The following is a 27,680-nucleotide window of genomic DNA, read 5'->3' on the forward strand; positions in this document are numbered from 1 at the left end:
AGCTGGGCTTAACGCTCTTATCCCCAGAGCGTTGAGAACCTGCTGTTGCCACCATGGCCCTTTCCTCCCCAACATGACAGCGTGTTCATTTCTTTGTAGCAACCCCTTGGGAAGAGCTGAAGACCAGCCAGGGGAGAGGGAAAAAAAAAAAGCACAGAACACATGCTGGTTCCAGATTCCTGGCAAGAATCAGAGCGCCTGTGCTGTGCTGAAAGCCGGCCCAAGCACAGAGCAGCAGAGGCCACTTGGAGCAGCTGCTGTCGACTTCCGCCTCGCTGGACAGCATCCCTTCAGATCCATCTTTTCAAGTTAAGCGGTCCAAGGGGTGGTATCAGAATTGCAGTGGACACCTGACAAGACCCCCCCCCCCCCGGAGGGTGCATTGTCCTAATAAAGGGCATACCTGACTGTCCCCAGGAAACTGTGGCCAGGACACTGCTGATCTGCTTGCTGTCATCTCTCGTGTGGTTCTTGGGTGTCTCTTCAGAACATGCTCCGAGGCTCCTCTTACGTTTCCCTGCAAAGAACCCTTGTAAGGGGGCTGCCTACACATGGCCTGCATCTCTCGTTTCTACCACTGAGTTAGGTAAGGCATCCTCAAGCCCCACAGCTGAAAAACTTATTCGTGTGTCCACTGCAAAGCCACCGACTGTCCACGAGGCCTGGCTCAGAGGCCTCCCTTGCAGAAGGGAGGTTCCGCCAGTGATGAGCGGGCGCGTCCCGCTGGCAGAGAAAGCTCTGTCTGAAAGCTATGCCCGGCTTCGATACAGAGACACCTCCTTGCTCATTTGGCAACAGCAGCAGCAGAAGTTGGAATCTGTGCCACCTGGGACGTACCTGAGCCGGAGCCGAAGCATGTGGTACTCTCAGTACGGGAACGAGGCCATCCTTGTCCGGGACAGAAACAAGCTGGAGGTCTCCCGGGACACGGGCCAGTCCAAGTTTTGCTCTGTTATGTAACTTCTGGTGTGAAAAGCGAGCCCAGGCGCCGCCCTGTCTCCACCTCCAGCCCTTGCCCGGAGGTCCTGGCTGTGAACGTGAAGGCTGAGCTGCAGCGGAAGGACCCCAGGATGCCAGGGATGGCGCCCCAGCCCATTTGCAGTCGGGGTGACTGGTGGACTTGGCTTCTGGCCTCCATTTTGAGCTTCCGGGCGCTGCGGGCACAGCCCAGGCTGGGGCACGACGGGATGCCACTCTGCTTATGCTTCCAAATAAAGCAAGCAAGAGGGACGTCCAGTCACACAACCTTTTCACATTCTTACAGGTTGTTTTAGCGTCCGCTCTGCCTGGTACAGAATGGGTCAGGGGACTCCCCGTCGTGGCTCCGTGGTAACGAACCTGACTAGGATCCATGAGGATGAGGGTTCAATCCTTGGACCCCCTGAGTGGGTGGAGGATCCGGCATTGCCGTGAGCTGTGGCGTAAGTTGCAGACGTGGCTTAGATCTGGCGTGGCTGTGGCTGTGGTGTAGGCCAGCAGCTGCAGCTCCAATTTGACCCCTAGCCTGGGAACGCCCATATGCCACGGGTGCGGCCCTAAAAAGACCAAAAAAAAAAAAAAAAAAAATGGGTCAGACCTAGAAAAGGCTGAGGAAACTGGCATCCTGTATGGTCGAACACCCATTTGCAGGACCAGGATGGGTTTACCTTAAATGGTCAGCAGCAGCATTTCAGCGGGAACTCGGTGGCACTTGAATTCTGAGTCTCGCTACCAAACGATCACTGTGTGTGACCCACCATGATGGCTTCTGTAACCAGCTTTCTCATGCTTGAGGCTTGTGGGCAAACGCATCCCCAAAGCATTAAGGAAACCCCGAACTATTAAGTTACACATCCGCTGCTTGCATTAATGCCAGATTTAATCAGAGGTCGAGACACTCTCTGCCAGCGGTGTTTCAGCCTCCGCCCTGAGCTGGCAGCTCCCGGCCACGTGCGGTGTTGGATGTGTGTTGACTAGTATCTCACACAGGCCTCCTCGGCCCACCTGTGTGGGCAGATTTATGAGTCATTTTTTACAAGGATTTGCTGGCTGCGGTAATTCAAGTCTGTGTGGCAGGGCAAATGTGCAATGTCTCTTGTCAAAGCAGAGTTTTGTTTCCTTTTTTTTTTTTTTTTTTGGCTTTTTGTTTTGTTCTGGTTTTTTTGGCCGCCCAGTGGCACGCAGAACTCCCAAGCCAGGGATCAGATCCGAGCCACAGCCATGAACTAAGCCACAGCAGCACCCGATCCACTGTGCCGGGCTGGGGATCAAGCCTGCGTCCCAGCACTCCCGGGCCACTGCCGATTCTGTTGGGCCACAGCGGGAGCGGAGTTTTCTAAATAAATCTCCCATAGGGGCCTCTTTCCTTCCTCTTTTATCTGTTTGTCCACAACCTAACTTGGCTCTCAGGTATTTTTTTTAATAACAGTAATATCTAACAATTGCCGAAAGCCCCAATGCAGAAACGTGCCGAGCACCGTGGCAGTGAGCAGCTTGGCAGATGCAGATGCAATCAGTTCCAGAGGCGGCGTCCTGCACACACGGCTGGTTCTGTGACTTTCCTTGCTCAGCTGTGCAGATGGGACACTTACATCGCACCTTGAATGTCTGTCTGGTCAGCAGCGCTCCTGTGAGCCCGCAGGTGGGTGGGCAGAGACCTCCGTGCCATCCAGGTACAGAGCATGTCCTGAGCTGCACGATGCCAGCTGGTTGGCAGACAGCCTCCAGGAGGCCACTGCTGGGTCCGACCGCATCCGCAAGGTCACGTGTCCGGCCGGAGCCTGGTCCTGGCTGATGGAGCCTCAGCCAGCTCGCTGCCAGAGCCTCAGCCAGCTCGCTGCCTCACGTCGCGAGGCTGGAGGGCAGGTTTCCCTTCAGCACCGCCGGGAGGTGAAGGGGGAACCCGGGCCCGTTTAGAGTCAGGCCTCTGCAGGAAAGGCTTGCCCCGTCCAGGCGCCCTGACACTGGAATCCCCCGGAGATAACTGTTGTCAGCATCTCTGCAGCCCTTCAAGTCCTGCTTGGGAAGAAAGCAAGCTGCTGAGGCTTATCTGGAAAGTTTGTACTGCACACTCACAGCCCCTCGGATTAACCTAAAACGCGCAGAGGCGCTGGCCACTGTCTGCACTGGTCAGGTGTACAGGTGGCCGATGTGCCCCAGGCTGCTGGCAGCCAGCTGGCACTAAGCTGCCTAGCATGCAGCAAGACCCCGTCTGCCCCGAGGAAGCCTGGGCTGGGGCCGGGGACTCCAAGATGGACGCAGCTCAGTCCCTGTCCTCGGGGAGCTCAGCCTGGGGGGTGGGGGGGCAGGGGTCTGGTCCAGGAGGATGCGTGCTTGGGGAATTGAGGAGGGTGTGCTCAGGCCTGGGGCCGGGCAGAACCTTCACAGGTCAGCAATGGGGCGGGGGGGGGGGGGGGCGGGTCTGAAAGCACAAGAAAAGGCACAGAGAGGCACCTCTTTTTTTTTTTTCCTTTTATTATGAAAACAAAACAAATGCCCCAGGAGCAGGGTCCATGATTACCAGAAACATCAAAGAATACTTTCTACCATTTTTATTCTGTTGTGTTGAGGCCAGCATTGCAATAAACAAGCTAAAACTACTTACATTGGACTCATTTTCAGTAACTGACATTTACAGGAATATACTAGAAACGGCACTAAAAAGTTTAAGAAAAGTTACGGTAAACTCGCATGCACATCATACAGAAAAGTAACATTTTAAATATAAAAAAGGAAACCTTCTCAGAAGCGTTCTGCCAGAGTTAAGGAACAGCGCTACCCGGGATGGAACGAACCCTTTATCGTGGGTGGTGTGTTTCCCCCCCCCGACTGTCAAAAGATGTGGAAATTGCAAAAGAATAAGAACAGAAGCAAACAAAGGAACCGGATCTGAACAGTTGGTGAGCAAGATGAGCGAGCCAGGGTCTCTGGGATTCGGTTGACAGCCGAGGCTGCTCCGTGGCCTCCAGGGATCAGCGGTGTTTCAAAGCCATCTCCATGTCCCGCACGAGGCCGACCTACCCACCCCTTGTGGGTTCCTTCCCCTAGAGAGGCTGCCTCCGGCTCTCGGCCCTAGAGCCACCCTGCCTGTCCGAGGAGGAGAGGTGCAAACAGCAAACACCACCCCTCCTGCGGATTCAGGGGGCTGAGGAGCGCCTCCCCCCACCACACACACTTTGAAAGCAGCTTGGAAGTCTGGACAGAAACCCTGACAACACTGCAGCACCAACGAACCACGATGGCTCAGCCCGGACCCAGCCCTCGGTAGCATCGAAGCCAGCGGGTCTGTCAGATGGAAGGAGCCAGGACCCGCGGATAAGGAAACGCCCACGGGGCTGAGCTCCGGGGCTCGAGCTCCCCCCTGATCCCAGGGGAGCCCCAGCACCTCAGGGCCCCTCGGCTGGAGTCTGTCCCCCAGCCGCCTGCACTGCCCAGGAGCCACCCTGCTTCGGGACCTGGCGCGCTCCTGCCGCGTGTAGCTCCGCTCAGAGGCTCTCGATTCCATTAAAGATCTGCTTAGAAAACACCTTTCAAAACAGGGCGACTTTAAAAAACGCCAAGTTTAAAATCCATGGACTTAAAAAAAAAAATCATATAAACAAAACGAAAAGTTGAACACACTGGCTCAAAACTCACCGAATGTCAGAATCACCAGCAGTAAGAAAAACGGTCACCCACTCCCCACGGCCTGGCCGAGTTCTCCCACCCATCAAAGGTATCCTTGGCCAGAAGGGTGGGTGGCATCGAGTCGATGTTATGGTTTTTAGACAGAAGGGTGAGTCGATTTTATGATTTTTAGACAGTGCCACCTCCTAGGATACCCACAGCTGCTGCTGGCAGGAAGAGCGCGCCACCCAGGCTCCACCCAACCCCGCCTCAGCGAGGTCCTCAGAGAGGGGCCTGGAGGATGCCCGGGGCCGGCCGCTTCTGTGCCAACGGGAAAGCAGGGAGCCCGTGTGGCCTCCGGGGAGGGAACCCTCTGCTGGGGCCAGAGGGGCTTCCACCCAGAAGACGGGAGAAGGCCAGGGAGCGCATGGCCAGGCCACTGCCGGCCGGCTGGAAGACCCCGCCAGGCAGTGGGGGCCACACCCCTCCCCAGAGACCGGGGGTGGGGTGGGGTGGGGGGGTGCCCTACCCTGGGCCCTGGCATTCCTGGCCAAAACCACACCGCTCAGAGCTTAGGCGGGCAGCATGGTGCACCCCTGGCCCTCAAAGGCCATATGGCGGCCTCTGGAAAAAACAAACCCCAAACATAACCTTCTGTTAAACTCTGTATATTATTATTATTATTATTTTTTTACAATAGAAAGTTAAAAATCAAGACTTAGATTTACTTACTATACATTTTTTTTTCTCTCAGATTACAAAGTTTATATTATATAACTGGGGGTCCCTACATTGAATTATTTTTCAAACAGTCCTAAAGAGACCAGAAGCGAATACAAAAGAACGAAAGAAACAAACAAACAAAAAAAAATTTTAAAAATTAGAATGTGCTGCAGCTGGAAGTCGTCTACCCCGTAAGTCTCCCAAGGTCTCTCTCTCTCTCTCACTCACTCACACACACACACACACACACACACACACACAAGAGCAGAAACACAAACGCCAGCAACCCGGGACACGCGAGCGCGCAGACGGCCTGAGCACCGCACGGCAGACAGGAGGCTGTAGCACCTGGAGGCGGGGGCCCCGCGGTTCAGCAGGATCTGGGCCCCCCTTCAAACCATTTAAAAGGCCTGCGTCTCTGCTACTTTTTTTAAAAAATGCGTTTCTTTTGCAGTTTTGTTTTTCTTTGCTTTAAAAAAAAAAAAAAGGACCAATGATGATAATAAATAGTTGTCATATTTACACGACCTTGGGACGATGGCTCGGAGTGTGTGGCGGCCGCTGGCCGAGCGCACGAGCTGGGGACACACACCGGGCTGGCCTCTCGTAGAAAACTGCTGAGCCTGACAAAAAAAGAGTCTCCTTTTGTTTTTTTCTTGTTGTTGTTTTGTTTTTTCCGTTTTTTTTTTTTTTTGTTTTTTTAATCGTTTCTTCTGTTTTTCCTTTTTTTAAAAGTTGAGGTAAAAGGTTCAGTGTCTGGAAACCTGCACGCGGCACATGGAGCCCCTGCGCTGGCTCCTGCCAGCAGCGCCCCGACGTCACCGATCTGGAACACTCCACGAGGCCCCCCTCCCCCCAGGGCCCCCTGCCCCCCCTCCGGGGCCAGCGCGTCTGTCCTCGGCCCCTGCAGAAGGAGGGGAAGCCCTGCGACACGAGGGTCAGCCGGGCCCCCAAAGACCAAGACAAATGCCCTCTGCCGAGCCGACGGCCGCCGCCAGCAGTACCGCTTCAGAGCCGGGCCCTCGGGAGACACGCCGGCTGGGGCGCCAGACCGGGGTGGGGGGGGCGTGAGAAACGGGCGTTTGCCAGACCCTTTGGGGGACACCTTACGGGTTTCTCTACGGTCATCGGGTTACAGCACGAGCAGGCGTCCTCCTCTCCCCGGGGCTGAGGTCGGCTACGAGGCAAGGGCCTAACGCAGACTCGAGCGTCTCACAAAGCCTAACGGACACCCCGACGGCGACCCCGGCCCTGGGAAAGCAACAGCTGCAAGGGAGCGGGACGCCGGGCCACAGAGAGAACCTGCGCACCGTGGGGCGAAGTGGTCTATTAACCACAGGGGCGCTGCGGGGGCTCGGCGGGTGGGGGGCGGCGGCCGCGGCTGGTGGTCCGTCCGGCGAGGGTCCAGGGTTTACTCCGAGTCGCTGCTGTCCGAGCTGGAGCCGCTGGAACTGCTGCTCCCGGACTCGGAGGAGCTGCTGCTGCTGAGGCGGGACGGCCCTCCCGAGGGCGCCAAGCCCGATTTCTCTGCGGGAGACGAGGCAGGTGAGAGGCGCTCGGCCCCGCTCGCCTCCCCCCGACACCCTGCGCCGCCCCGGCGGCACCTGCACCCACGCCGGCCTTCCCGGGACCCGCTGGCTTCACAAGTGCCGCCACCACCCGGCCCCTGATCTGGTCCCTTTGTCCTTGTTTTAGGGCCTGTGGAAGTTTCCAGGCTTGGGGTCGCATCCGAGCTGCAGGTCTATACCACAGCCACCCCAGATCCAAGCCAGAGCGGCGGCCTACACCACAGCTCACAGCAGCGTGGGATGCTGAACCCACTGAGCGAGGCCAGGGACCGAACCTGCAACCTCACGGGTACTGTGCCAGGTCCTTAACCCGCTGAGCCACAAGGGGTCATTGACAGATGTTACCAACTCTGGCGAAATGGGTCAGTGCACTAATGAGACTGGGAGGCTGTGAGAAATATGCTGGTCTTTGCGCTGGTTCCTGGCACAGAGCTCCTGGAGCCCTGGGGTCTCCTGAGGGGTAAGAGCGTCTTCGGTTAGGCAAGGACGCCCTTGAGGTCGCACTTATGACCTGGGGTTTATGCGAACGGGTGACTCAGGGCGGGGCCCCAGCGAGCCACACACAGGACAGGGCTGGTCACCAGGAGGACCAGTGGCCAGCCCCCCATCTCCGCAGAGAGGAGGGCACTGGAGGCTGAGCTCTATTGAAAGCCCCTGAAAGGGGGGCTTCCAGGAGGAAGCGCGGGCAGGGTCCGAGGCCGCACACGCTGCTCTGGGCCCAGTCCATCCAGCCGGCTCTTCCTGCCGCCCTAACAAACATAAAACCGTAACGGGTTTAACGGATGAGTCCCGAGTTCTGGGAGCCACTTTAGCCCGTTCTCACACCCCGCGAGAGGGTCACGGGCAGTCCGGATTTACAGCCCGCCCGCCACGGGGCGGAGGCCTGGGACGTGCAGCTGCGGCTGAGGTGGGGTCTGCACTGACTCCGAGCCGGAAACATCTGAACTGAACTCAACTGCTGGACGCCGGCTCGTGCGGGAGACCCGGTGTGAGGAAACCCACGCATCTGGTGTCAGAAGTGGGAGCAGAAACAACTCTAAGGTCCACACATCCGAGTAAACTCAGAGACGGGAAAAGACGGACGCAGAGTCTACCGAGAGAAACCGACGGGCGGGGAGCGGGCTGGGCCGAGAGAAAGACGGCCCGAGAGTCCGAGGCAGCCACCTCCGCCGCCCTCCCCAGGGCTGATCTCGGAATCCCGTGGCAGCGGTGAGGGCTCTGAGCCCCCCCCACCCCCCGCCACCAGGCGAGCAGGGCCGGGCAAGGCGGTGGCCCCCGCTGCTCCACGGTGAGATGGGACCCAGGCTCTGACCACTACCTGGGCCCCATGTCCCTGCAGCCTGGAAGACAGGGACCTGCCCTCCTTACAGGCTCCAGCCCAAGGAGGCAAGGGATCAAAGCCGGGGCGCGCCTGGAACAAGAGCCACCGTCCACACAGCACAGGCCTGGGGCTGGAAGTCAGAGCCTCCCTCCACCCGGGATACTGCGGAACGGGCTGGGAACGAGTGTTACCGTCTGGGGGCAGCCTCCCTGCCCGAGGACCCCAGACCCTGCCAAGCCGCAAGCTCCAGCCCCCCAAGAGCAGAGCTGGCGGCCCTTTCCCGGGAGCTCGGGGAGCAGGGGGCAGGCTTTCACTGCGCCTCCTGTCTGCCCAGCCTCCTGCAGGACCGGGGCCTGGTCCCAGTCTGCAGACAGGAAACCAGGCTTCAGGAGGCCGACAGCCTCCTCCAGAGAGACACGGCTGGCTAAGTGGTGGAGCCACAACGCAAACCCAGGCCGGCTGCCCGCTCCCCACCCGCCGCCCTCCCTCTGGACGGAGCAGGCCCACGGAGGCTACCTCTCTTGGCGGGCTTCTTGCTGTTGCTCAGCTGCCCGCTGACGTCCTGCAGCCGCCTCTCGAGCTCCTTCTTCTTTTCCTGAGCCAGCTCCTCCTTGGATTTGGCCGCCTGCTTCTTCCCGCTCGTTGCTGTGGAAGAGCAGGGGGCTGAGGCCTTGGGCAGGGGAGGGGCGGTGGCTCCGGGGCAGCCTCGGGGAGGCACGGCCCCCAGCGCAGATGCCATGCGCCCCAGGGAGCTACATGGCACCCCTGCCCATGTGAAAGAAGCCCCTACCAGACACAGAGGTTTTTTTTTTTTTTGCTTTTTAGGGCCCCACCCGCAGCATGTGGAGGTTCCCAGACTAGGGGTTGAATCGGAGCTGTAGCCGCCGGCCTCCACCACAGCCCCAGCAACGCCAGATCCGGGCCACGTCTGCCACCTACACCACAGCTCACAGCAGTGCCAGATCCTTAACCCACTGAGTGAGGCCAGGGATGGAGCCCGCGTCCTCATGGATGCTAGCCGGGTTCGTCAACCACTGAGCCACAATGGGAGCTCCCACTGCAGCTCTCCCTCAGCCTCAGCAAGGCCTAGACTCTGCCCGAGCCCAGGCCACCACCTGGCACACCTGCACTGGCACCTGAGTCCACAGGCAACTTACCGAGGGCCAGATGTGCGAGAGGGTCACGTGCTGCTCCATCCAGAAGGTGGCTACCCACTGCCCCCGCCAGAGCGACCGAGGCCCAGGCACCCGCAGGGACCCCACACAGGTTCAGGTCACCGTGGGGGCCCCTCAGAGCTGGGCGCTGCCCTGGTCTCCTGCCGCCCGCCCTCCTCTCCCTCCCCAGGACCCGCGACCCAGGCAGCGACTTGTTCCATCCAGTGAAGTCATCGGCTTCCAGGTGAACCTGAGCCAGTACAACTGCCCCTCCCGGAGGCCCCCTGGACCCTCCGGACCCTCCACCCCGGGCAGGGAGCTGCTCCGCCCAGCAGCCAACTATCCACCCAGGCCCCAAACAGTCTTCAGAGAGGCCTGGGGTGAGCGCCTTAGCCAGCATCTGAACGGACGGGGCTGGGGGCCAAGCCAGGGGTCGGGTCTGCTCTGATGAAGGCAGAGGAGCCCGAGCGCTGCCCGCTGCCCGGGAGCAGGAGTGAGGGCGCTGGCTGGGTCGGGGCTGCGGCCAGTCTCAGCCAAGCCCCCCGCCCCAGCTAAGCAGACAGAGGTGTCCTTGCAGCACCCCCCGCCACCCCCCTGCCTGCCCCGGGCCTGAGGCAGGAAGAGGGGCGAGGAGCTCGGTCATGGGCACCCAGGCCTGGGGCTGCCTGGCTTCGCCCTCTGGGCCCGAAGGCGTGACAGGAGGGGGCGGCGGGAGGGGGCAGGGCCGAGCCCTCGGCCCGACGACTTACAGAGCGGCTTCCTCTGCTTCTTCTGTAAACAAGCCTTGACGTATCTCTCCAGCTCCCGTAGAGTGGTGGGTTTCAGAGTCTCAAAGTCAATCTCGATCTCGTCGGGGTTGGAGTCCCTGAGCGAGGGCTCCCGCGACTGGATGATGTGCACCACGCGGCCCAGCTTCTCCCCCGGCAGCCGGTTGATGTCCAGGCTCAGCTGGCGCTTCTCGTCGTAGCTCATGGGCAGCCCCTCCTCCTCCTCCTCCGAGTCGTAGGAGGCCGACGCCTGCTTGCTGCCCTTCTTCGGCTGTCTGAGGCGGAAGGCGAGGGGCGTCAGGCGTGGAGCCCGGCCCCGGCCCCGGCCCCGCCGACGGCCAGCCCTCTTCCGCCCCAGGACCAGGGTCTCCTGAGGAGCCGCCCCAGGCGGTGCCCCAGACAGAGAAGCCGGGCCGGGGGCGGAAGACCCTGCTGCAGAGGTCAGAGCAGAGGCTTCCCGGTCCGGGAGGGCTCGGCCGGGAGACCACCACGGCGATCGGGACCCCTCGACGGCCCGCAAGCATCTCAAGCTCAACGGGCCAGGCTCACCTCCACGATCAAATAAGCCAGGAGGAGGCAGGAAAGGGGACAGAGAGAAAACACTGGAGTGGGAATGGCAGTCCCACTGTGCCCAGCGTTCGTTACGTGAAGTACAAACGGTCCAAACACGCCGATTAAAAGAAAGGGACGGTCAGAGTGGCTAAGAGCCAAGACTCGGCTGGCACGCTGTCCACACAGACCCTGCTCGGGATACAGTGAGAGGTCAAAGGCAAAGGGGTGGGGGGGGGACCATGCCACGTAAACGCCAACCAAGAGAAAACTGTCACAGCAGCAACTGCAACCACGTCAGACACATAAACTCGAGACATAAACATCGGGAAGAGAGGGACCCTGTGTCCACTGAGGGTCACCCGGTCAGGAAGACGTCACAGCTCCACACGCGCGCGTGCGCATCTAAAACCAAGCTTCGGGAGTTCCCGTCGTGGCTCCGCAGGAGCAACCCCGACTCGTGGCCATGAGGTTGCGGGTTCCATCCCTGGCCTCGCTCAGGGGGTTAAGGATCCGGCGTTGCTGTGGCTGGGGCACAGGCCGGTGGCTACAGCGCTGATTCGACCCCTAGCCTGGGACCCTCCATGTGCCGCAGGAGCGGCCCTAGAAAAGGCAAAGAGACAAAAGAAAAAAAACTAGGCTTCTATTTTAACGAGCTGGAAAAAGAAAAGCAAATTAAGTCCAAATCAAGTTAAGAGAAAACAGTAAACATGAGACCAGAAATGAAAACCAAACACAACAAAAACAGAGGAAAACCAATGAAATCAAACCCTGGTTCTTTGAACAATGAACAAAATGGAAAATCCCTCTCCAGATTCCCCAGGAAACAGCCGTAAACGCCTAACACCAGGATTTAAAGAAAGGCCACCTCACTACAGCCCCTGAGAGGCTTCAAAGGGTGGCAGGGAACGTCACAAACACACCTCTGATGCCACGAAGGGCACAAACTCCCCAAACCGACTCAAGAATAAACCAACAACCTGCCTTCCTGCGTCTATTAAAAGGCTGAATGCGTGGTTCCAAAGATTCCAACAGTGAAAACTCTGGGCCCCGGCGGTTTCATTGGCGAACGCCACCACGTGTCCGAGTCACCGTCAATCCCACACGTCTCCCCTGAAAAGGAGACGGGGACACTTCCGACTCCTTCGTGAGGCCAGCACTGTGCTGACCCCAAAGCCAGAGACCAAGACAGAACGGGAAACTTGATTCTGGCTCCCCCACAAACGGGACGACGTGGCGGGGAGGGGAAAGCCCTTGACGGCCTCCCTGCCCCCCTCCGTGGTGCCACTGCCCGCCCGCCCGGCGGCCGAAGCCCAAACCCCTGGCTCCGCACACCCTCCTGCTCCCAGGCTCCAGGGCCTGTGCGTTCTGCCGCAGCAACGGTTCTCAAAGCAGCACGCCTCCAGCCCTGGGCCACCCCGGCCTCTCCTGCCTGCACAACCACGGCAACCTCAAGGGGCACCCTTGCCCCTCAGCCCTTCTCCACACCGGCCAGGATCTGACCGCTTTCAGCTGAGACACCTCAGGGCGCCCCTTGGTCTGCATGGAGCCGGCCAACCTGGTCCCAGCCTGGCCCCCAGTGGTGCTGATGTCATCGGAATCCCCACGAGGATTCCACACGTCCTGCTGGCCTCCGCGGCTCTGCACCTGCTGTGCCGCATGCTTGGAACCCCATCCCGCGCCTCTGCGCAGCCGTCACCCTCTCCTCTGGGAAGCCCTCCCAGCCTGCCCCAGCCCGGAGTGCCCCCCACACTGTCCTCATCTCCCGGCCACTCGTCTGCTGCAGGAATGCCTCGGGGCAGCGCCTGGCCATGGTGGCAGCTCAGCAGAGGCCGGAGCGGGGGGCACCAGGGAGTGGACTGTGTGCCAAGACGCAACTCCACCCCCCGACCCTCCACCTGAGAGACGAGCTGGGAACGGCATGCGGGGGCTCAAGACACTTGGCACAAAGACCTCCCCCACCGAAGAAAACTCCAGAGCCCGGACCAGGAAAAGCTCCCAAAGCCACTAGCAGCTGAGGCCTCCGCCAGGGAGTGTGACAGCTCGGATGCTGGTGGCTGAGTCCATCCCGGGGGAGCTGGGAGGCGCCCTCCAGAGCCCCCTCCCTTCCCACCCACCCCGCCCCATCTCCCCGTAACAACACTGAGGCGACGTCCTCCCGCCACACGTGCCCAGGACACGCCGCGCCAGGGCCGCGGACCCGAGCCCGGACTGGCGCCGGAGCCCACCTGCCGGCCGCAGTCGTGCTGTTGGCCTTCTTGGCGGGCGCCTTCTTCTGCTGGGCCTGCTTGGCGGGCGGGGCCGCCTTGGCCTTCTTCTCCTCCTCGGACTTGGCCTTGTGCCGCTCCTTGTCCTTGTCCTTGTCCTTGTCCTTCTTCTTCTTCTCCTTCTTCTCCTTCTTCCTCTTTGGCTTGTTCACTGGGGCCTGAGACAGGGCGGCCAGCTGCTCGTGCACGGCCTTCAGCTGGAAGAGACGGGCAGCTGAGCGGGGCTCCCCGGGGCTGGCCCAGGGCGGCTGCGGCACCGGAGCTGCCTCCGCTGCACGGGGAGGGGAGCCAGGGAGCTCCTGAGGGCGGCCGAGCCCGTCTGGCCCTCACCAGCCCGGCGACGGTGGGCGAGCCCACTGGCCCTCCTCCGGCTCCCCAGCCCACGCGCAGGTGGGGCGCCCGGCTCCCGTGTGGTTGAGGGACAACGATCAGCCTGGCACAGGCGGCAGCACCATAAGGACTCAGGAGGTAGCGGCTCCTGTTTTGCTCTTTGCAGTTTTTTCAGGGCCACATCCGCGGCATATGGAAGTTCCCAGGCTAGGGGTCTATTTGGGGCTGCAGCTGCCGGCCTCCACCACGGCTCACGGCAATGCTGGATCCCTAACCCACTGAGCGAGGCCAGGGATCAAACCCGCATCCTCACGGATACCAGTCAGGTTTGGTTTCGCTGAGCCATGATGGGAACTCCCAGCAGCTCCTGTTTTTCTTACTAGTTTCTATTTTCCAGAGAAGGCAGATTCCCTGCGGAGAGGTTCGCAGGCCTGCACAAAGCAGGTTTTCCGCAGCCGCTCGTGGGCACCCGGTCTACAGGGTCCAAACAGCCCAGGGCCGGCAGCTGGCGCTTATCCAGTCCGACCCGGAGCTGGCGACATCCTCGACACGCTCCTCACTACCTGCCCACCCACCCCGCCAGAGCCCGGGGCCACCAGGAGCCACCCCGTCCAGGTGAGGAGGCGGTGCCTCCAGCCTCCAGCAGGTGGACGGTCCTAGACAGCACCCGCTCGCACACCCTGGGCTGCGTCACGGGGCGTGGGAGGGGCCTGGGCCCTCCAGGTGCAGCTCAGGGCTGCCACCCTGCACTGCCACCCTGCTGGGCGCAGCTCGGACGCCCAGCCCCACTGGGGTGACCCCTGTTATTCGGCTATCTCTTCCCCGCCGGAGGCCCCAGAAACAGCACCGCCTGGTCCCATGTCACAAATGTGGAGAGTGAGGGGGTGGGAAGGACCCACTGTCAGGGGGTCAGGGGCTGAGGCAGGACCACCTTGTGCCCGTGGGAGCCAGGGAGCCTGCACCTGGCCCAATGCGACGGGCTCGGGGGCTGCAAGGCTGCAGCTTCTGCAGGTGCCCAGAGCTTTCTGGAGCAGGGTCGTCCTGACACAGCGAGCATCGCATGGCCTCAGGCCTGCAGGCACTGCCGTGAGGCCCTAGGAGCTGGCACCTTTCCTGGGTCCCCTCCCAGGGACATCAAGGGGGGAGTGACCAGGGAACACCTCGGGTAACGGCCAGTGGGACTGGGCCATGGTCCTGCCTCCGCCCCGTCTCAGTGCCTGCAGGCGCCAGCCCGGCAGCTCACCTGCTCCTGCAGTTCCGCCAGCCTCGTGGCCCGTTCCTCCTCCGAGTCCGAGCTGCCAGAGTCTGAGGAGCTCTCCTCGCTGCTGCGGCTGCTCTCCGTGCCCTTGCTGACCACAGGCGCGGCCGGGGCAGGCAACGCGGGCGCCTCCACCGGCTCATCCGGCATCTTGGCAAACCGCATCTCGAACACGTCCTGCGGGAGAGCAGGGCTGCCTGGGTCCCGGACGCCCGCGGGGGAGGGGGGCAGACACTGGGTCCCAGATGCCTGGGGGGAGCCCCTGAGGAGTCAGGAGCCTGGGCCCAGCCTGCTCTCCGACCCTCTGCTCCCTCGCCAGGCAGGGGACACCGAGAACCTGGCGCCCAAGCTCCTTTGTTAGACAGGCAGGTCTCCTGCAGGCAGGGCCTTCCGCATCCAGGTGCAAGGCTGCCACCTACTGCCAGGCGGGGAGGGCACCTCCCTCGAGCTCTGACCCTTGCAAGGGGTCCCCGGGCCACGGGGTCTGGAGCCGTTCACACCTTCCCAGGTCACGTAACTGCAGCATCACATCTCAGGCTGAGCAGCGTCCAAAAGGTGGCTCAAAAGTCTCCTCCTATCACAACTCTTGGCTCCTACACAGCAGAGATCCCTTCTCCCTGGTGGCCCAGGTTCATCTCAGACAGGGCTGAGCGGCCACAGAGGGAGACTCTGCATGGCCGAGCTCACGCACCTGCGTCCACACACACCTGGCTGAGACACCCAAGGCCCGGCCCTGCTAATTGGGCATCCAGCTCCTGGAAGAGCCTGCTAATCGGGCATCCCGGTCCCAGAACCTCCCCCTGGGGTAGAGACATCTCAGAGGCACACAGGCCACGGCCTGGCCTTCTCTGGGCAGTGCCCCGGGGCCGTGGACCTCGGGCCCCCAACTCAACTTACACAGCCAACAGTCTACTAAAGAGCCGTCAAGGGGTTCCGTCGTGGCTCAGTGGCTAACGCATCCGACCAGGAACCATGCGGTTGCGGGCTCGATCCCTGGCCTCGCTCAGTGGGTTAAGGATCCGGCGCTGCCGTGAGCTGTGGTGTAGGTCGCAGATGTGGCTCGGATCCAGCGTTGCTGTGGCTCTGGCATAGGCCGGTGTCTGAAGCTCCAATTCGACCCCTAGCCTGGGAACCTCCAGATGCCACGGGAGTGGCCCAAGAAATGACAGAAAGACAAATAAATGAACAAATAAAGAGCCGTCAGGACGTAAGAGCCCCCTCTGCGGCCACACTGCGGAGACCAGCTTTCGTGGGAACAGAATGAGCGCCACTGGCTTCGGTGTCCCGCCTGCTGGCCTGTTTGCTGCCAGCACTTAGGGGGTGAGTGCGAGGCTCAGGGACGTATGGGACCTCTCTGTCACATTTCCAGCGGCAGCCAGCACGCAGGCCCAGGGCCCACATCAGGAGGACGGTCAGAAAGGCCAGCAGGGCCCAGGGGCATGGAAGGAGTCTCTTCCCGAGTCCCCAACCGGGGCCCAGGGGATCAATGTGTCCCCGAGCTATCGCAGGGTTTTTTTTTCTCTTGTCTTTTTTGTCTTGTCTAGAGCCACACCGCGGCATACGGAGGTTCCCAGACTAGGGGCCAGATCTGAGCTGCATCTGCGACCTACGCTGCAGGTCACAGCAATGTCGGATCCTTAGCCCACTGAGCGAGGCCAGGGATCGAACCCGCAACCTCATGGTTCCTAGTCGGATTTGTTAACCACTGAGCCATGACGGGAACTCCATTGCACGGATTTTTAAAAGGGTTCTGAGCAAGAGGCTGGGACTGTCTTCCAGAATGTTCTGGGCCCCGTGAGAGGAAAAACTGCTGTGGGAGGAAATATACCCATGATTCCACTCTTTTCCCCAAAGCACACAAGCAAGTCTCACTGATGACAGCGCGCTGAACACGGTGCTGCCGCAGAAGCGACAAGCCGCGTCAGGGCAGAGCTCGGGGCAGACGCACCGAGTTGGGGCTCAACCCCAACGGAAATCCGTGGCAGCCCCCGACTCTGACTGACCATCGCAGACGCGGGCACACACACGGCCTGGGTGTGAGATCCGTGCGCACGGGCGCAAAGTCCCGCCACCGAGGGCCAGACCGCCCTGCCCCGCAGGCCCCCCGTTTCTCCCACGCGCTGTCTGCCTCGTTGTCGGGAAAGCAACAGGCTGCAGAAACGGCCGTCCCCCGCCACGACCTCCACAGCCTCCTGCGGCTCCGGGAGGCGGACACGAGCCTGCCTGCCACCGCGGCCCTGGCACGCGCACTCGGGGCCCGGCTGCCACTTGGCCACCCCCCAGCAGAAGCGTGTTCGGGGATGAGAACTCCGACTCCCTGCCCCTGTCCCCCGTCCCCAGCTGAATGCTCTCCGAGACGCCCGTGTCTTTCCTGGGCACCTGCCCTGAGCGGCTGAGCCCACCTGCGCCCAGGAGGCCCCTCCCGTGCCGGGCGCCCGGCGTTACCTGCAGCTTCCTGGCCATGGCCACCACCTCGTGGTCTGGGGGGTTGTATTTGTAGCAGTTGGAGAACATGAGCCGGATGTCGGCCGCGAAGCCCTGGGCGTCTGGGTACTCGCGGCTGTCCATCTTCTTCTGCAACACACGAGCCACGGGCGTGAGGGCACCGCCGCGGCTCTCAGCCGGACCCACTCACACGGCCGCCGCCAGCCCGAGGCCTCGTCCCGGAGCCCAGGGAGAGGGTGGAAGGAGACGCAAGGGCTTGGAGGGGAGGGTGCGGCACCCCAGAGAGAGGCGGACGCCCTGGGTGAAAGGAAGAGGCTCCCGCAGCCGCCCCTGAACCCCGTCCACACTCAGCCCCCAGCTCTCCATCTGGGGTAACTGGTCACACATGGACGTCCCTGTGGGCAGGAGCTCTGGGGGGGACGAGCAGCTTCCGGTGAAAACTAAATTTCCCTCCTAACCAATTTCGGGGTGTCCTACGCTCTTAGAACGAGACATTTAACTTTCTCCCCAAGCACCCAGATGCTCTCAGCCAGCCTGCCTTCACCCAAGTGCCAGGTCGTCCCACTGCCTCACCGGGAAAGTCAGGCAACAGGTGCTGCACGTGGGGACAGAAGCACTGCCAGCGAGGGATGCCATGAGGTGACGGCTAAGAATGAGCTGACAATCGGGGCCAACAGAGGGGCAGCTGCTCTGGAGGGAGTGAGGTCCCCACGCCTGGACAGGCTCACACGGAGCCCGTGGGTCAGGGACCTCCCGTTGTGGGTAAGAGTGGACTATTTACTCGGCGGCCCTGCCCCTCGGCCGCAGGACACCGTGTGCCGGAGCCTGACCTCCTGTGTCACCCACACCTGGATTTACACAACCCTGGACTCCAGAGAGAGGTGGGCAGTGGACAGGCTCCAAGACCTGTAGACTCTCAGCCCAGGACACACCCCCCCACCCCCCACCCCCGTCCTCTGCCCCCTGGGGAGCTTCCAGCAGTACTGGGGCTGCCTGGCTCCGGCCCTCTGCACACCCTCCCCAGGCTGGGGAGGCTCGGCCAGACCCTTTCAACTTCTGCAAGATTCTCAGGCTCCAGCCCTCATCTGACCTCCTGCCACCTTCCTGGTGTATCTGGGAGCCCAAGGACCACCTGCATCAAAACCTGCTCGCAAAGCCCCCCGCCTGAGCCAGGAGATAACCTGGAAAGGGGTGACCAAACCCCGAGCCGCATCCTCTCTGGAACAAAGGAGAAGTATTTCCTCTCCACCTGCCTCTGCTCTGCTTGGGCTTTTAGGACCCTCTGCTTACACTTTAGCTGCACAGATTCCAAAAAGTCCTAGAAAAGTCGCCGACACCCCTGGCCTCCCAGAAGCTGGCAGCCCGCCCTCGCCCTCAGGAAAAGGATGAGAGAGCGCGAGGAGGCCCTCGCAGGCCCGGCCCCGCCAGGCCTGCGCCACCCAGCCGGTTCCGCAGGAACCCCTCTCCTGGAGGCCAGGTCTGAACGGGCCCGGGCAGGACGAAGGCTTCCACGGGAAGGAGCACAGTGACCGAGACCAGCGGCTCAGGGCCCAGACCCAAACCGCCTCCCACGTGGGGCCCCTTCCAGGGCCACACACGGCCGGCTGCTGGGGTGTCCCCAGGCGTCAGAGGCCGATCCAGGCTGAGGGCGGGCAGCGGAGCCGGGGCCGCAGGAACCCTCCCGCAGGCGCTCACGAAGAGCCCCCGGGGGCCCGGCCTGGGTCTGCCACAGGGATGCAACTGGCCTGACCTCAGGCAACACCTGAGGAGCCCCCAGGACAGCCCCTGGGCGGGCCACCTCCCCCACGGGGGCCCCCTTCTGGCCGGGGAGGGGCGGGCCACAGGTCTTGCCTGACCTCACCAAACCTGCAGGTGTGCCGGGACGGGATCAAAGCCCTGAAACCGGTTCAGGAGAAAGAGAGGACGAGGACGCCGCGGGTTCAGGGGCCGTGGGGCAGGGCATACGCTGCGCCTGACCCTGCCAGACCTGCCCGGGCGGAGGCCCCGGACGCCGGGAGCGGAGGAAGCGGGCCGGCCGGGCCGCCGCCCCGTACCTTGACGGTGCTCAGGTCCATGGGGTGCTTGATGATGTCGTGGTAGTCGTGCAGCTCCAGGGCCTCGGCGTCCACCGGCTTGTAGAAGGGCCAGGCGTAGGCCGCGTGCTTCTTGGACAGCATCTCCCGCAGGATGCTGTCGCAGTGCCGCAGGTGCTCCGAGAGCCGGCCCTTCTTGCCCGCGTGCTGGGGCACCTCGCCGTCCTCCAGGTCCTTCTTGGGCGGCTTGATGGGGCGGCCCCCGCTCTCCCGCCGCGCCACCACCTTGGCCTGCTTGGGGTCCGACAGCGGCGGGGGCGACTCGCTGCGGCTGGCGGTGATGGCGGACGTCGTGGGCGTGGTGGTGTCTGCTTTCCGCTTCACGCCCTTCTTCTGCGACAGCGAAACAAGCGTGAGCCCGGGGCCCCGCGCCCGCCGTGTGGACCAGAACCGCTGCGGCGGCGCTCCTGGAGCGCCGACCGCCTGCCAGGCACCGAGCGAAGCAAGGACATGCACGGCCTCGGCCATCCTCCCGCCTGCCCCGCGGGACACCGAGGCTCAGAGGGGCCACGTCGCCGGCCCGAGGTCACACAGCTGGCGGGGGTGAGGCTGGACTCCGAACCTACCCCCGGCCCCCCGGCCCTGCGGTCACGGTGGGTATTTGTCACCCCGAGCGGCGTGAGGCACAGCACATGGCCCACCTGCACCCGGCCAGTGCCCAGGCTGGGCCGCGGCTCAGGGACAAGCATGCCCAGGGGGGCACCGTGACCGGGCCTGTCGCCCAGTGCGTGTAAAGACAGGGCACGTCCCAGACACGGGCCTCAAAGCTGGCGGTCCGAGGACAGTCGCAGCTGCGGGACGAGGCGTCGGGAAGAGCATGCGGGCGGCGGCGTGGGGGCGGCGGCCCGGCCGGGAGACACGAGCAGCATCACAAGGTCTGGGGCCGAGGGCCCCGGGGCTAAGTGCCCGGGCAGCTCCCGACGTGACCCCGAGACACGGGAGTCAGCGCTGCCACCCGCACGGGGGACCGAGGGAGTCCCTGTGGGCGTGTCCAGGTGTGTCTCGAGGGTGCACGTGCGGGCTGGTCCACAGCCACGGCTCGGGGACCCCGAGACCGGCTCGGGGGCTCCCCTCCCCTCGGCTCCGGCGGGAGCCCCTGGGAGCCACAAGCGCCTGGGCCGCTGGCCTCCAGGGAGGGTCTGCTGTCTAGAGCGCCCCCACGGCCGCGACCCCAGCCAAGCCGCCGCCCCCAGGCTGGCAGCACGAGCCAGCTCCCCACACACACTCACGGGCGCCCACGGGAGGCCAAGCACGTGCCGCGGGGCCCGGGGGCTGGTCTGGCCATGGCAGACGGGACATGCTCCAAGGCAGCCGGGTGCTGGGGAGGCGGCCTGGCCGGGCGCCGCCAGCCGTGGACAGGCAGTGAAGGCCACGGGGGAGGGGAAGCGACGGAGGTGGCGTTTTACCTTGGGGGAGCCATTTAACCCCTCTGAGCGCCTGCTTCCTCATCTGTAAGATGGGGGGGCTACTGTCTGCCCCAGAGGGTCGCTGTGAGGGTCAAATCGGAGAAGATGACGCACGTCAGTGGCCGCCCGGGGCCCGCTCGGAGCAGGAGACCTCGAGGGCGCCCCCACTCGGAGCCGGGCCCGGCCGGGGCGGCCCCCGCCACAGGAGGCTCCGGCGAGCCGGGAGGGCACGGGCGCCCACTCGGGCGGGCACAGCGAGCAGGTGGAGGCTGCCCCCGCCCTCCCCAGGCCGTCCGCCAGAAACCCACGCGTGAGTGCGGGCAGAGGGGGGCCGGGATCCCACCCCGTGCCCCCCCGCCCGCCCTGCGTGCTGCCAAGGCCAGAGACGCGGGGATCAAGTGCAGCCGCCCTCACCAGCTGTGTGACCTGCGGCTCCGAGCCTCGGGCTCCTCCTGTGTCGGGAACCACGGCCCACCTCACGGGCACGGGGGAACCACTCCAGGGTCACAGGGGCCAGTGCCCAGGGGAGAGCAGTCGAGTGCCTCCTGCACACCCCCCACCCCAATCCAGGACACCCCGCCACCCCGCCAGCTCACCTTGACGACGGGCGGCGTGGGAGGGACCACGGGGATGATGGGCGTCGCGGGAGGAGGCGGGGCGGCAGCCGGGGGGACAGGGACAGACGTGACGTTTGCGGTGATGGTTGGCACGGGGGTGGCGGCAATGACGGGCGTCTGGGAGACGGTGGGGGGGACGCTCTGGAAGGGGGTTGCTGGGGAGACAGAGGACACGGCCGCCACCTGCTGCGTACCTTGGAGACAAAAGGCAGGGGGATGAACCGGCTCGGCTCCACCAGCGATACTTCCAGAAGCTTCCGGGACCAGCCCTCCAACCAGGCACACCAGGGGCCAACAGAGCCCCTCCTCCCAGCACCCTCGTCCTGGCCGCCTCCGTGGCCTGAACGAGCCAGGACGGGGTGCGCGGCCCGGCAGGTGAGGACCAGGGGGTGTTCACCCAGACCCCACAGGTGAGCAGCCGAGAACCGGGACGGGCTACGCAACCAGTCACAGCCGCGTCTTCGAAGCGTGACGCGGGCCTCTCTCTGAGGTCGGGCCGCCCGTCAGCTCCGCCCAGGGAGGCACCTCCATTCCAGGTCCCCGCCCACCACGCGCCCCAACGGGTCAGGGAGAGCACGCCCTGTACTGGGAAGGCAAGGTCCAGGCTGGGGGACAGGGGGACAGTCTGGCTTCTGGAATAAGTGGCCTCAGAGCCAGGGCCGGGAGGAGCAGGGTGGGGAACAGGGCAAGAGCACGTGCCCTCCGCAGAGCTGTTGCAGGGCAGGTGGCAGCCAGGGCACCAGGACCACCTGTGGGCCACACGCAGCCGAGAGCCCACCTCGAAGACGAGGAAAACGGAGCCCAGAGGGGCTGAGGGACCCTCCAAAGAGAGACTGTCCTCCGGCCCACCTGCCGGGGGCCCTGGCACGGAACAGCCCCACGCATCCAGCCCTTTACCTGCGCTCTGGGTTCCCGAAGCTGGTTTCCGGCCTTTGCCCTTTGGAGCAGGGGGTAATAACTCGACTTCCTCCTGGGGCATCTGGGCCACTTTCTGCAGAAAAATTTTCTCTAAGGCTTGGGCCATTAGCACTATGTCATCTGTGGGCTGAAGGCACAGGAGAGGCTGGGTTACGTGCTGGAAAGGAGCCGCTGTCTGCCACAGGCATCGCTGGTTGTAGCTCAAGAACATATTTATTTAAAAGCGTGCTAAGGAGTTCCCATCGTGGTTCAGGGGTTCATGAACTGGACTAGCATCTGTGAGGACGCAGGTCCAACCCCTGGCTTCGCTCAGTGGGTTAAGGATCCGGCTTTGCCGTGAGCTGTGGTCTAGGCCGGCGGCTACAGCTCCGATTGGACCCCTAGCCTGGGACCCTCCATGTGCCGCAGGTGTGGCCCTAAAAAGACAGAAAGCCAAAGAATAAGTAAATAAATAAATAAGAACGTGTTAAGAGATTTGGTGGGGCAGGAGGGAGGCCAAAGGAATCTATTTCAAGATGGAAACTCGTGGAAGAATTGGAAAAGCACAAAGAATAAAAACCACCCTTTACCCCACTGTGTGGAGGAAAGAGCAGAAACTCAACATTCCTGGTCACCTCAAAACAAAAACCACCCAGAACCAGGACCCTACACCCTACAGAATTTCTCTAGTCTGCTCCTCGCACTGAAAACCATCCCCCGGCGTCCTGCGCCACTTTGGGTGGCTGCACGGGGACGCCACCCTGTGTTCGGCCCGCCTCCGACTGCTCCAGGTGCAGGTGTGCTGCGCGGCGCCACACACGCGGGCCTGCACCTGCTCCCTTATCTTTCTAGAGGCGGAGCATGTGGGTCCGAGAGCCCAGACGTTTAAAGCATTTGGGGTCCTGACAGCCTCTTCTCAGGCTGGTCTATAACCTTCACAAGGGGGCCGCCCGAGGCGACGGCCACCCGACAAGGGCCGAGCGCGAGGCTGGGACACGGCCCGGGGCGGTGGAGAGCCGCTGCCAAGTGCCACGGGCCAACCCCAGGCTGGCACCCACCGCCCCATGGGCAGCTGGCGGTGGCATCTTGGGCCCAGGCAGCACCGTCTTCTCACCTTGTTGTAAATGTAACAATTTGTAAACATGGTGTTGAAGTCCTGCATACATTCACTGGCGCTCCAATAATAATTATTCTCTAGTCTCTTCTTAATGGTTCCCATGTCCATTGGGTTTTTTATTATCTTGTGATAATCCTAGGAAAGAGACGTGCAGAGGCGTCACCGCTGGACGCAACGAGACGACTTGCGTAATTCCAGAGCCCAGGGATCACGCACGAGCTGTCTTCCTGGGGGGCTGGCAGCTGCAGCCGGGCCCCCATTTCCGTCCACCTGATGACAGGTGTGGGTGAGGTCGGGGACGAGCCCTCGGCCAGCAGAGACCCCGCCAAGCCTCTCGCCCGGTGAAGGCTCTGGGTGGAGGCCTAGAACCTTGATCCAGGGCAGACCCCGGCGCTGGGCTCTGCTGGCCACGCCCCCTCCCCAGATTCCAGATTTCACTCGAGCTGGCCTAGGACCGAGGCCGCCAGGCGCTGGCCCAGAGCCACCCCTGCAGCCTAAGGGGCTCTCTGTTCAGATCCAAAGGCGAAAGCCACCAGACACAGACAGCCAGGTGGGCACTGGGCATGCATTCTCCCTGGAAACTGGGCGTCATTCTGCAGGATGGTGCGGGCAGAGGACGGAGACGCAGGTGAGCCTCCGGGCTGAGCCCTGGCACCATCAGCTCCAGCTCCCTCTTTGTCCAGCCACCAGGCCACCTGTCTCCCCCCCCACCCCCGGCTTCTGGCACCTGGACGCGGCCGCCCTCCGTTCCCCACACCCTAGGTCTCCCCTCTGCTCCTTGGTCACTGTGGGCTCTAAGCTGCCCCCTGCCGGACAGCGGGGTCCCAGGCCTGGCTGTGCCTGGCTCACCGGCACCAGCCACATCCTGGCACCCCCTTGCCAGGGCCGGAGGGGCTGTTCTCCCAGGAGCCAGGGCCCCTGGGGGCGGGGGCGGCGGGAGGGGCCACCTACGGGCAGGTTGAGCTTGATGGCGTCCACGGGCTGGTAGAAGGGCCAGGCGAACTGGTGCTTCCAGAGCGTCTTGACCACCACGTTCTGCATGTACTGCAGCTGGTTGGTCTTGCGGCCCGGCTTGGCGGGGTTGGAGACCTCCGGGGGGGGCGGGTTCACAGGGCCCGGGGCGGCCGGGATCCCCGCGGGGGCGACCGTCGTCGTGGTGGACATCCTCCGGCGGCTGGCTCACTGGCCGTCACTGCAGCGGCTCGGAGAGGCCCTGGCTTCCTCCGTGCTCCCCGCGGAGGCGTGACATCCCATCTCTGGGCCCAACCGGGCAGCACCTGCGAGGGGGGAGGGAGGGCAGGTCAAGGCCAGTCACCCCAGGTCCCACCGCCGCTGCCACCGCCTCGCACTGCCACACGGTCAGGGCACTGGGGTCAAGCCAACCCTCACCTGTCAAAGAACCGCACTGCCCTCAGGCGGGGGAGGGAGAGCAGTGACGGGAGACAGTGTCCACAGGTGCCACCTGGGCAGGTGGGGAGCCGCGAAGGCAGCCGTCCAGGAGAGGCCACCCTCTCGCTCCCTGCCGGCAGGGACTGCTCAGCACTGTCCTCGACCAGGGCAACGTTTCAGGGAGCGAGTCACACGTGGAGAGCTACCAAACCGACCCAACAGCCGAGCCGGGCAGGCAGAACATTCGCGAGACACGCGCAGCGCACGCATGGGGGCGCCGATGGAGGTTCTAACGTAACCACGAGAACGGGCTCTGGTTTGTGATGGCGCCGGGCGGTGGCACAGCCGGCCCTCGGCCAATCGGGCGATGGGATGCTGCACCCGCAGAGGGAGGGGCCGCAGGACCGCACCCCGGCTCTCTCGGAGGGTCCGCCGGACGCAGAGCCGGGGAGGAAGCGGCCGCTGCTGCCCTGCATGTCACCAGGAGACCCACTAGCACCCCAGGGGAGCACTGCGGGAAAGGATGAACTGAAGGGGCCACCCCCAATGTCAACACCCCACCCCGTCCCCGGGGGGGGTGGCAGGGGCCCCGCCGGAACTCTAGGGAGCAGAGCATGCTGGGGGCTGCACAGGCGATCTGGAGCCCGGCGGCGTCCACGCAGTGCCGCACGGGCAGGCCTTTCTGTGCACCTGTCACGGTATCTGACCTGCACGGGGGCCAGAGCCCCTTCGGGGAGGACGCAGTGCGTGTCTGCTGCTGGAATCAGCCTCTACGACCTGCAAGAGCAGATCGTGACGACCTGGAGGCTTTTCAGGCCGGCTGACATCCTGTCGGCAGCCAGCAATCTGCCACGTGGGCGTGTTTACACCACAGTCACAGGCAGGAGCTACAGCCAGGGCTTCCCCTCAGCACCCTCCTCTTCCCACTTCGACTAGACGGAAAAGGGGACTCCGAAAAGCCACTGGCCACGTCTTGCCCACCAAGCAAACCTGCCCGGCTCGCCTGCCCTCCTTAGAGAAACATTCAGGAATGCCCACTAGGTGCCCTGCCCCACCTGCCATCCTGGGGGCCGCCGCGCCTCTCCTCCTCGCTCCCCCCAGGCGAGCTGGCACCCTTCATGCTCTTCCATCTCACCAACCCCTGGCGGTGCCCTGCCCCCAAGCTGGCAGCTGAGTGGGGAGCATGGGCTGATGGCAAGGAGGCTCCCTCTCCCCACACAGAAAGGCACCTGAGCTTTCACCTGGATGCCTCACTACCCCCCCGCCCCACCCCAGGTCTGACCCCACATCCCGCTCCCTCCTTGTGGGGCAGGGGGGGCACTGCCCACACAGCAGCACTGCTCCTATCCAAACCAGAAGTTGGGTCACACCGCTCAGCCCCTCCAAACCCTTCGTGGCTTCACAGGACGGCACGGTCTGTCCCGCTCTGGCCTGTAAGGCCCAACCTGACTGGAGACTTGTCACCTTAACCTGGCTGCTGCGGCCACGCAGGCCTGTGTCCTCCCTCACCGCTTTCTCTGGTTCCTCTGCTCCAGCGCCACCACCCGCCAGGGCCTCCCAGACGCTTGGCAGCTGAGGGTGGCAGAGCAGATGCCAGGGTCCAGACTCTGGGTCCCAATCCCAGCTCCTCACTTCAGCAGCCATGGATCCGGCCCCCATGTCTCCACAGGGCTGAGACTAAAGGAGTCCAACACACAGTGCCCTCAGCCCACTGCTGGACACGCACCGGTCACTGCACGGTCCTGCCAGGACCTCCAAGGTGGCTCCCTGTGGGAGACCCAGGTGCCACAAGGAAAGGACATGCCCTATTCTTGCCAGGCCTGCCCCAGGCCTAGAGCCGAGTCAGGTCCCTGTAGGGATGGGGGGTGGGCAGGTGGCTGGTACCTCGCATGGCTGCTGCAGGGTCCAGGGAGCAGGGAACCAGCAGGACACAGCTGGGGGCTGAAACCACCTAGGGGGACACGGGGCCCCCAAGAAGGGCCCCAGGCTGCTGGCCAAGGTGCAGAGCAGCCTTCTCCAAGCACGAAGACAAGTGGGCACAGCTGTCTGCAGGGATGTGCCAGGGCGGCAGTTGGGACCCTGGGCCTGGCCTCGACCGTCTTCCAACCCACATCTGACCACTCCACACCGGCAGCAGAGGAGGAAGCCAGCTCCCACCACAACCACAGGAGCACACCCTTGCCTTGGGGTGAGTGTCCGGGGACAGCAGAGCAGCCCCGCCCTGCCCAGTGGGAGCCTGGAGCCTTAGCCGGGTGACCAAGCAGCTTCCTGGGTCCTGCCTCACACCAGCCCGGCCCAGGCACCCTCCAGCAGTGCCACGGGCATACCAGACGGCGTGGCTGAGCTCTGAGCGCAAGGCCTGGCCCAGCAGGTGCTCGCTGGATGCCAGCGGTCATTGCAGTCCACAGGAGTCCCAAGTCCTTCCACAGGGGCCCAAGGTGTAGCAACCCGGCAGGGTCCATGCGAAAGGGGCCGTATAGACGTCCGGCAGGCGGGTCCCCCCGGCCCGGGGAGCGCACTGGAAGGAGCACGCACTGCTCGGAGCCCCCCCCACGAGGGGCAGCAAGACAGAGAAGCCCCCCGGGCGCCCACAGCTCAGGGCCCGGGCCACGCTTTCTCCCTGCCTGCTGACACTTCTCAATGGGTGGGTTTTTTCCTTTCCATTTAAAGAACGTGTTACTTTTGCAAAAAGAAAAAAGCATGAAGGGACTTCTATTTTGAAAAAAAAGAAAAAAAAGTTCAAACTCAGCCAAGTGTCTCAGAGCTTGTTTTTCTTCCTCTGGGGCCTGGGGACACTGCCCTGAGGTCTGGGGACAGGCCGGGCAGCCCCATGTGCTCTGTCCAGGGGAACTGGGGGGCCGCGGCGACCCCGATCTGGGCTCGCCCTCTGTAGGGCGCCCTCGGCCACCCCCAACCACACCCACTGTCGGGGCAGCGCAGGGACGGGGAGGGACGTCAAGGCGCCACCCACGCTCGGCCGGCGACCCGCAGAGCAGCTGTGCTGTCCATCAGCCTCCCTTGTCTGGGTCTGGGTCAGGGCCACATTCCCAGACCAGGAAGGCACGGCTGCTTCCACAAAGAAGCTGAAACTTAACGGTGTCCTAGCTGACCCTCCCACAGGGCTCCGCCAGGAACCCGAGTCAGCCTCCCCGCCCTCCCCTGACGGCGAGACGCCACATGAGCCCCGAGGTCGGC

The 27,680-nt window shown here is 63.2% G+C and overlaps 2 protein-coding genes and 1 non-coding gene across 11 annotated transcripts in view; 1 reads left to right on the forward strand and 2 right to left on the reverse strand.

Moving 5' to 3' along the window:
• Positions 1 to 554: 554 nt before the first annotated feature.
• BRD3OS (BRD3 opposite strand) lies at positions 555 to 1,250 on the forward strand. Its single transcript, XM_085001184.1, has one exon. It carries the CDS (start codon positions 706 to 708, stop codon positions 958 to 960), a length of 255 nt encoding a protein of 84 aa, XP_084857310.1. The 5' UTR covers positions 555 to 705; the 3' UTR covers positions 961 to 1,250.
• Positions 1,251 to 6,023: 4,773 nt separating this feature from the next.
• Positions 6,024 to 27,680, reverse strand: part of BRD3 (bromodomain containing 3) — a 29,505-nt gene continuing 7,848 nt past the window's right edge. The window contains exons 2-13 of one of the 9 annotated variants that reach the window (XM_085001177.1): positions 24,048 to 24,373; positions 23,094 to 23,231; positions 21,980 to 22,073; positions 21,062 to 21,276; positions 20,466 to 20,547; positions 19,021 to 19,392; positions 16,967 to 17,095; positions 14,507 to 14,698; positions 12,895 to 13,130; positions 10,100 to 10,392; positions 8,713 to 8,841; positions 6,024 to 6,834 (exon numbers count right to left, since the gene is read on the reverse strand). In XM_085001177.1, coding sequence (XP_084857303.1) covers positions 6,719 to 6,834; positions 8,713 to 8,841; positions 10,100 to 10,392; positions 12,895 to 13,130; positions 14,507 to 14,698; positions 16,967 to 17,095; positions 19,021 to 19,143 — 1,218 coding nt within the window. In that variant the 5' untranslated portion in view covers positions 19,144 to 19,392; positions 20,466 to 20,547; positions 21,062 to 21,276; ... (1 more) ...; positions 23,094 to 23,231; positions 24,048 to 24,373 and the 3' untranslated portion in view covers positions 6,024 to 6,718. Of the gene's footprint in view, positions 6,835 to 8,712; positions 8,842 to 10,099; positions 10,393 to 12,894; positions 13,131 to 14,506; positions 15,520 to 16,196; positions 17,096 to 19,020; positions 19,393 to 20,465; positions 20,548 to 21,061; positions 21,277 to 21,979; positions 22,128 to 23,093; positions 23,232 to 24,047; positions 24,374 to 24,485; positions 26,650 to 27,680 lie in introns of those variants that run through there. The other 8 variants (XM_085001170.1, XM_085001129.1, XM_085001147.1 and 5 more) reach the window with 8 other exon arrangements.
• Positions 10,076 to 10,147, reverse strand: MIR9812 (microRNA mir-9812). Its single transcript, NR_128497.1, has one exon. It is a non-coding gene; the product is annotated as a microRNA mir-9812 (primary transcript).

The sequence above is a fragment of the Sus scrofa genome, chromosome 1 (genome assembly GCF_054392235.1).
Source record: "Sus scrofa isolate SSC_HxYL_T2T_F1_AM1 chromosome 1, Sscrofa_HxYL_maternal_Yorkshire_Landrace_v2.0, whole genome shotgun sequence".
Lineage (NCBI taxonomy): Eukaryota > Metazoa > Chordata > Mammalia > Artiodactyla > Suidae > Sus > Sus scrofa.

Bases quoted from the DNA above. Each gene is read 5' to 3' on its own strand.
- BRD3OS (XM_085001184.1), top strand. From the start codon at position 706: ATGAGCGGGCGCGTCCCGCTGGCAGAGAAAGCTCTGTCTGAAAGCTAT.